This window comes from Pseudopodoces humilis, chromosome 28, assembly GCF_049639895.1.
Source record: "Pseudopodoces humilis isolate 2021_Gansu_Grassland_sample_001 chromosome 28, ASM4963989v1, whole genome shotgun sequence".
Taxonomy (NCBI): Eukaryota; Metazoa; Chordata; class Aves; order Passeriformes; family Paridae; genus Pseudopodoces; species Pseudopodoces humilis.
In genome coordinates, this window is record NC_142227.1 from 3446036 (window position 1) to 3453308 (window position 7273).

The 7273-nt window shown below is 63.5% G+C and overlaps 1 protein-coding gene across 1 annotated transcript; it reads right to left on the reverse strand.

Moving 5' to 3' along the window:
* Positions 1 to 1076: 1076 nt before the first annotated feature.
* On the reverse strand, positions 1077 to 5234 carry IL12RB1 (interleukin 12 receptor subunit beta 1). The gene is made up of 14 exons (XM_088067801.1): positions 5049 to 5234; positions 4570 to 4684; positions 4321 to 4490; positions 4087 to 4238; positions 3577 to 3619; positions 3190 to 3461; positions 2885 to 3110; positions 2621 to 2791; positions 2439 to 2540; positions 2211 to 2351; positions 1984 to 2127; positions 1756 to 1852; positions 1594 to 1675; positions 1077 to 1493 (listed from the first exon to the last, which is right to left on the reverse strand). The coding sequence occupies exons 1-14, from the start codon at positions 5152 to 5154 to the stop codon at positions 1077 to 1079; spliced, it is 2238 nt and encodes a 745-aa protein (XP_087923927.1). The 5' UTR covers positions 5155 to 5234.
* Between the last annotated feature and the right edge of the window lie 2039 nt (positions 5235 to 7273).

A 7273-nucleotide genomic window follows, 5' to 3' on the forward strand; every position in this document is an offset into this window, starting at 1 on the left:
AGCGGTGGCACTGCTGGCACGGAGCTGGGGGTCCCCCATGTGCCCATCCGGATGAGACCCCCGGCCATGGGAGCGACAGCACCGCAGCCGCCTCATCCCTGGAGCGCTGGGAATGGCCAGAAATGCATCCTCAGCCGTCCCTGGCCGAGGTCTGGCTGAAGGAGCCGCCCCGGTTCTGTCTCCTCTCGGCACCGCCGCGGTTGCACCGAGCTCGATCTGAGCGAAATCCTTTGCGAAACGCGAGTGGAACCACGAGCAGCAGCGAGGAGACCGAGCGTCAGTGGCAGAGACACCGCGGCTGCATTTCCCCGTGTTACTAAACCCACGTAGCTTTTTGGTTTTTTAAGATTTTTTTTTTTTTTTTTTGCCATCTCAGCAAGTAAACACCGCCGCGCCAGGCAGAGAAAACCACAGACCGCTTTTCATCCCAGATAAGGCCCGAGGAGGCGGCGTGGCCCCACTGGAGGGGGCTGGGGAGGCCCCCATGGACCCCCATCACGGCTGCCTGGCTGTGTCCTCCACAGCGCCGTGGATTGAACCTCGCCTCTAAATCCTTGCTCTAATCTGCTCGGGTCAGGCCAGGCAAAACCATCTCAGCCCTGCTGCTTTGTGCAATTGTTTAAATTTTTTAATGTTTGTGTTTGGTTTTTTTTTAATTTTTTTTTTCTTTAATTTTTGCACATTTTAAAATTTTTTTGCAGGTATCTGGTGTTTAGTGCTGGGGCTTTTTGAGTCCCCACCACGATACTGGTTCCAGAGGCGGCAGCTGGCTGGGATGAAGCTCTGCTTCTCCTCCCCATCCAGCCATGGAAATACCCTCGGTCCTGGCCAGACGCTGCAGCCGCCTCCGCTTGGGTTTTATCGCTGGTGAAAGGTTGAGGCTGGAAACAGCGTGGCCAAAACCTGTCCCGGTGCAATGCCGCGTCCAGAGGCATCGCCTTCCGTGTCCTGGAAACCAGAAAACCCCCTGAAAGTGCCGGTGCCACGCACGGACTGGGCACTCAGCATCCCACACAGACACCTCGCATTCCACGGGACACCCCCGAGCCCTTCCTGCTGCTCCAGCCCGGTGGTGGTCACGGCACGGGATCCCATCCTTCCTCATCCCTGATGATGATGGGTTTGTCGGAGATGAGCAGGGCAATGGGGATCAGCGGCTGGTGCATCCCCTGCCTCCCCTCCTCTTCCTCCTCCTCCTCCTCCTCCTCTCCGGGTGGGTGTCCGGTGCTGCTGCCGGAGGGTGGAGATCCCCCCGGGCTCAACGTGTCCTGCCTGCGGTAGGCGAAGGGCAGCTCCTCCCCGCAGCCCTGCGGGGACGCCACCGCTGCTGCCGGCTTTTCCAGCGCTGGGCCGGCCTGCGACACCTCGGGGAGCGGCACCGCAGTCTGGGTGTCCGTGTCAGGCGTCTCCTCACTGGGATTCGGCTCCGTCAGCAGCAGCTCGGCTGGGCTGAACCTTTCCGAGGGCTCCAGGAGGCCTGTCCGGGGCTGGTCCTAAGGGTTGGGTGGGTTTGGGGTGGAACATCCCGAGCCAGGGCTGTGCATGGGCGTTTGGGGCTGTGGGATATGCCCCCTCCTGCAATTTAAACCTCACCTGGCTCATCTCGTCTGCCGAGAACTGGATGGCTTTGGTGCCCACGGGCTTGGGGAGGGGTGGGAAGAGGAGGCGGCGAGCCCTGGGGAGGGAGTGGTTGGTGAGGGGTGGGTGACAGTGGGGGTGGCCTGAGCGGCTTTGGGGACGAGGGTGCTCTGTCACCTCTTTTTGCTCAGGTGGTAGATGGCAGCTGCGGCGGGGACACCAAGCGAGATGCCCAGGTAATTCAGGTTGCTTCTCCACGCTGCTCCCCGGGGACCTGGGGACAGGCATGGCTGGCTGGTGGCATTCCTGTCCCCAACAGGGACACAGGAGACGTTTTGGGGTGAGGGCGAGCACACAGTAGAGAGAGAGAGCACCCCATAGGAACTGGGGGCTCTCAGCCATTACCCAGCCTCTTGGTCTGGAAGTGCCACCAAGCACTGCAGGTCCTCTCGCTGTCCTCTGTCACCTCCCAAACACCCACCCTGTAGGCTGTGCCAGGCTGGAGGTTTTGGAGGGTGTAGTTTGATGCCGTGGCATCCACTTCACTGTCTGGGCAAACAAAACCGACCTTGGGGCGGTCTGGTGGGCCGCACCCTCCTCCTGCCCCACGGGGATCGGGGGTCCCCACTCACAGCTCGCGTTGTCCCCCTCAGCCTCGTGGCAGATGAGGTACTTGTCCAGCGCTCCGGGACAGGCGGCACGGGGGGACGGCTTCCACCGGAGCACAACTGCGGCCTCCCCGGCGCTGATGTTGACGGGCACGAGCAGCGAATCTGCGAGCAGAAAACCCAGGGGATTATTTCAGGAGCGCCCCTTCTGGAGCGCAATCGGGCGCGGATGCTCCGTGCTGGCACACGCACCGTTGCTGGAGTAGAGGTGCCACAAGGCGAAGGTGGCCCAGCCTCGCTCCGTGTCCCTGCCGTGCACGGCCAGGCGGTGACAGCCCGGCGCTCCCAGAGCTCCTGGGGACGAACCGGGGGTGCTGCTCAGCCCCTCTGACCCCGGGTGTGGGGACAGCGAGGGGCTTGGGGCGCTCCCTTGCCTCTCTGCACGTGGATGCTGTGGGCAGGGAATTCCTGCTGGGAGCAGACTCCCTGTTTCGGAGGCTCCGGCAGCGTCTGCTGCTCGAAGCAGAAGGCATCGCCAGGGACCGGCGCTTCCCACCGCGCAGTCACGGTGCCGCCGGCCACGCTGATCTCCTTGAACCTGAGATCTGGGATGAAACGGGGGGAAATTCGGGGTATCTGGAAAAAATAAAGCCCTGAGGGCTGCCAGGGGAGCTCAGCATTTCCAGAGCGGCGGGTACCTGCTCGCTGCTCTGCGGGCACACGGAGCTGCTGCGCCGGCCCCGGCCCCGCGGCATTGACCGCGGTCAACAGGATTTCGTATTCAGCCCCGGAGAGGGTGAGGTTGTGCTCTGTCACCTCCCAGCCCAGCTCCACAGGGTCCTCCTCATCTGACTCTGCACAGTCACACGCCAACATGTGGACGTCCAGCTTGTAGGTGACATCCCTTTGCTCCTTGAGGACTGGCTGGGGAGGAAAAGGGGGGAGACTTGGGGGATGAAATCGTGGGGGACACCCAGGAGGGCCCCCAGGGATGCTGCTGTACCTGCCAGCTCAGCCTCAGCACCCGCTGCCCGTCTCTCCCCAGTTTGCCCAGTTGATGGCTCAGCACCGGGCTCCTCAGGATTTCTGCAGGAGGAACAAGCCTGACTGAGCTGTCGACATTTTTGGGAGCTGTTGGGATCTCACCAGGCTCCTCTTCCTCACCCTCGGGAACAGAGATGTTGCTGCTCCAGTCACTCCAGTAGCTGCTCCAGTGGGGAGGCTTGTGCCGGAGCTGGACCACGAAGGTGCCATTGACCCCCAGGGCACAGGTCACTAGAGAGGGGTGCCAGGGTCAGCTGGGGGGGGTCGCTTCTCCTGTCCCCAGCTTTTGGCCATCATGGGATGCTGGCTGGGGAGCATCCCCAACAACCCCGCAGGATAAACCAACCTGAGTCATTTTCACCTGTCCCCATCACAGTCTCACATGTCACCTGTAGAGACAGCCGGGCATGGAGACACCCACCCAGTAAAACCAGTATTTTACTGGGACATCAGTGCTGCCCTGCGATCCCCAAACATCCCAGGGGCTGGGAGGGCCAAACAGTGCAGGGGACATGGTGGCCAGGGGCCCCCTCAATCCTGGGACCCTCCTGGCAGCAACTGAGAGGGATGGGGGGTCCCCAGCTGTGAGAGCTGCACTGGGGACAAGCATCCAGATTTGATCTGTTGTCGTCATTAGTATAATCTGGGGTTTTGTCTGTGTAATCCCAGAGAATCCTGTTAGGGGCAGCAGCAGGATCCCATGGCCAGAGGACGAGGCAGAGCTCATAATGCAGTGAAACAGATGGGACACAGCTGGGTTTGGGGGGGACACTGACATCACTGAGCCCCCACACTCCCTGGGCTGCCACGGTGACCCGTGTCAGTCACTGCCAGCTCCAGCAAAGAGCATTTTTACCTGTGTCCAGCTGCTGTCTCCCACCCTCCAGAAGCGAGCCTCATGTTGAGCCGGCTGCTCCAGGCCTTGGCACTGTGGCCGTGGCACCTGCACCCTCAGCTTGCCACCAGTCTTGGAGAAGAGCATCTCATCAGGAGGTGGATCCAGTTTGACTGGAAAGATGAGGTGCTTTTGGGTGGTCTGGCAGTTTTTAGTGCCGGTGCTGGCTGCCAGCCTGGTCCCCGGGGCACTCACCAGCCTTGTCGAGGTGAAGGGTGTGGTTGGGGGTCTTGTGGAGCTGTTCCCCCCAGCGTGCCTCCACCCAGGCCGTGGTGTTCTCCAGGGTGTACAGCTGGCGATGCGGGGGGCTGTAGTTGGTGGCCGTGCCCACCCCATAGCGGCGGCACTGGCGGTTCTTCTCAAAGCTGGGGAGGGAGTGGGCACAGGGAGGGATCCGGGACACATCCCATGGGCTCTCCCTCCCCGCCGCGCTGCCCAACTCACCAGAAGTTCAGGATGTAGGAGGTGTTGCCGGCGGGGCCGAGGGGAGGCCAGGAGCAGTGGAAAGGCTTGCTGGTGCATTTCTTCCAGCAGGAGATGTCGTGGGCTGCCACGGTGCCTGCGGGACAGGGCAGCGGCTGGAGGCTCCTGCATCCCAAACTCCATCCCGTGCATGGAGGGGGCGGTGGTGTGGCTGTTGCCCGCTTGCCAAGTTGTTCAAATGGGGAATCAGAGCAGCTGCAGCAGCGATTCTCACCCCAAGCCCCCCGTGTTCCCCCTCCCCGGTGATGCGGCGCTGGCCGGTGCCATTTGCCCCGACTCCTGCCCGCTGCCAGCGGGGATTCACCATCTTTACTCCCTCCCTGTGGTTTTGGGTATCTCCATCTCTCTCGGGGAGCTCCCCAGGTCTTATCGCCCCCAAATCGTTCATTGAAAGTCTTCTGAAGTTATCTCTCATCTCCCAGCACCGCAGGAGCACTTACCGCCCTGCGCCAGCGCCGCCAGCGCCGCCAGCAGCCACCCCAGCATCGCCCACCCGGGTGTCCCACACCGGATCCGGGGCTCCGCTGCCCTTCCCGGCTGCCCCATTCCCCGGTACCCCTCGGGTGCCCCTCTCGGGCGTGGCGACAGCCCCGGTGCTCAGCGCAGCTTCCCGCGCTTGGGGTTTCCTCTTCTACCGAGAACGTGCCGTTCCCAGGCAGCGCAGAGCCCCAGATGTGAGAGCGTGCCCCACTTTTACCAAAACCAAAAGAGAAAGCAACCAGAATATCCCCCTTTTTTTGCCGGCACGGCTGCCGGGATGAGGCCGGCTCTGCCCCGCGGTGGCGGCCCCGCCACGTGTCCCGGCACGGCGAGAAGCGCAAGGTAAGCGAAAGATGAGTCTTGGGGTTTTCGGTTGGGTTTTTGGGGTTTTTTTTTGCACACAGCGTGTTTCTGGTCCTCTGTCCGTAACTGGGTGAATCTCCAGCGGCTGCTCCAAGGTTGGGTTTCTCTGGGTTTTTTTGGGGGGGAGGGGGGGTCGGTTGTGTTTGTCCCAGAGCCAATCGCTCCCTGCGCCGCGAGAACAAAGCGCCAGTGAGGCAGGAGAGCGCGGTGGCCCCGGGGCAGCAGAGCCGTGTGACGGGGCGGGTGACCCGGGACGGTGGAGCCGGGTGGCACCGAGGGCCGTGCACAGAGTGCCCTTGTTCCCTCAGAAAGCGGCCCCTTGTGTGGCCCTCGCTCGGGGCCGGAGGGCGGCGGTGGCGGGAGTGTCCCCGTGCTGGGACAGCGTGGGCACGGCCGGGCTGGGGGCACAGAGGGTCCCCCGGCACCTCCTGACTCTCCGTGTGCCCTCCCTGTGTGTCCCCCTGCCCTGCCCGGCCTGGGGGTACACACCGAGCTGTGCTGTGCCAAACTGGACCGTGCTGGGCTTTGCTGTGCCACAACAGACAGCAGAGCTGAGCTGGGCTGGGCTGGGCCGGGCTGGGCCGGGCTGGGCTGGGCTGGGCCGGGCTGGGCTGGGCTGGGCTAGGCCGGGCTGGGCTGGGCTGGGCCGGGCTGGGCTGGGCTGGGCTAGGCCGGGCTGGGCTGGGCCGGGCCGGGCCGGGCTGAACCAGGCCAGGCCGTGCTATGTCATGCCAAGCTGTGCCATGCTGGACCATGCTGTGCCAGGCTTAGCTGTGCTGGAATGTAGCGCTGCCCCAGGCCATACGCTCCAGGATAGACCTGGGCTGGACCACACCAAACTCCCAAGCAACCCCACGCCCTGCTGTGCCAGCCCCAGGCCATGCCATGCTGGGCTGTGCCATGCCAGGCAGACTGTGCCAGCCCCAGGCCATCCTGTGTGTGCCAGAGCTGTTGTGTTGGGCTGTGTCAAGCCAGAAAGACGGTGCCAGGCCTGGGCTGTCTTGTGCTGTGCAGGCCCCGTGCTGTGCCGTGCCATGCCAGACTGTGTCATACTGGGCTGTACTGAGCCAGGCAGACTGTGCCAAACCCAGAATGTAGTGTTCTCTGTCAGCCCCACACCCTGCCATGCCGTGCCAGCCCCGTGCCATCTGCTGTGCCAGCCCCATGACATGCCAGCCCCATGCCTTCCTGTCTGATGTTGTGCTGTGTCATTCCAGCTCGGGGCCATGTGGGTCCCATGCCATGCTGTGCCATCCCCAGGCCATGCCAGCCCCATGCTGTGTTGTGCCAGCCCCATGCCATGCCACATCAGTTTTGCGCTGTGCCAGCCCCATGCTGTGCTGTGCTGTTCTAGCATTTTGGTCCCATGCCATGCTGTGCCAGCCCCTTGCCATGCCAGTCCTGTGCCATGCAATGCCAGCCCCATGCCGTGCCAGCCCCACACCGTGCCATGCCAGCCCTGAGTGTGCCAGCCCTATGCCGTGCCAGCCCCATGCCGTGCAGTGCCAGCCCTATGCCGTGCAGTGCCAGCCCTATGCCGTGCCGTGCCAGCCCCATGCCATGCCGTGCCAGCCCCATGCCGTGCCAGCCCCATGCCATGCCGTGCCAGCCCCATGCCGTGCCAGCCTCATGCCGTGCAGTGCCAGCCCTATGCCGTGCCGTGCCAGCCCCATGCCGTGCCGTGCCAGCCCCATGCCGTGCCAGCCCTATGCCGTGCCGTGCCAGCCCCATGCCGTGCCGTGCCAGCCCCATGCCGTGCCAGCCCTATGCCGTGCCAGCCCCATGCCGTGCCAGCCCTATGCCGTGCCAGCCCCACGCCGTG

What these genes read in the sequence shown, in the direction of transcription:
- IL12RB1 (XM_088067801.1), bottom strand. Translation starts at nt 5,154, where the DNA reads ATGGGGCAGCCGGGAAGGGCAGCGGAGCCCCGGATCCGGTGTGGGACA. An exon ending in TGCTGAGGCTGAGCTGGCAG is followed by an intron (nt 3,111 to 3,189) that starts GTACAGCAGCAT and finishes TTTCCTCCCCAG; the next exon opens with CCAGTCCTCAAGGAGCAAAG. An exon ending in CTTCCAGACCAAGAGGCTGG is followed by an intron (nt 1,853 to 1,983) that starts GTAATGGCTGAG and finishes GCCTGTCCCCAG; the next exon opens with GTCCCCGGGGAGCAGCGTGG.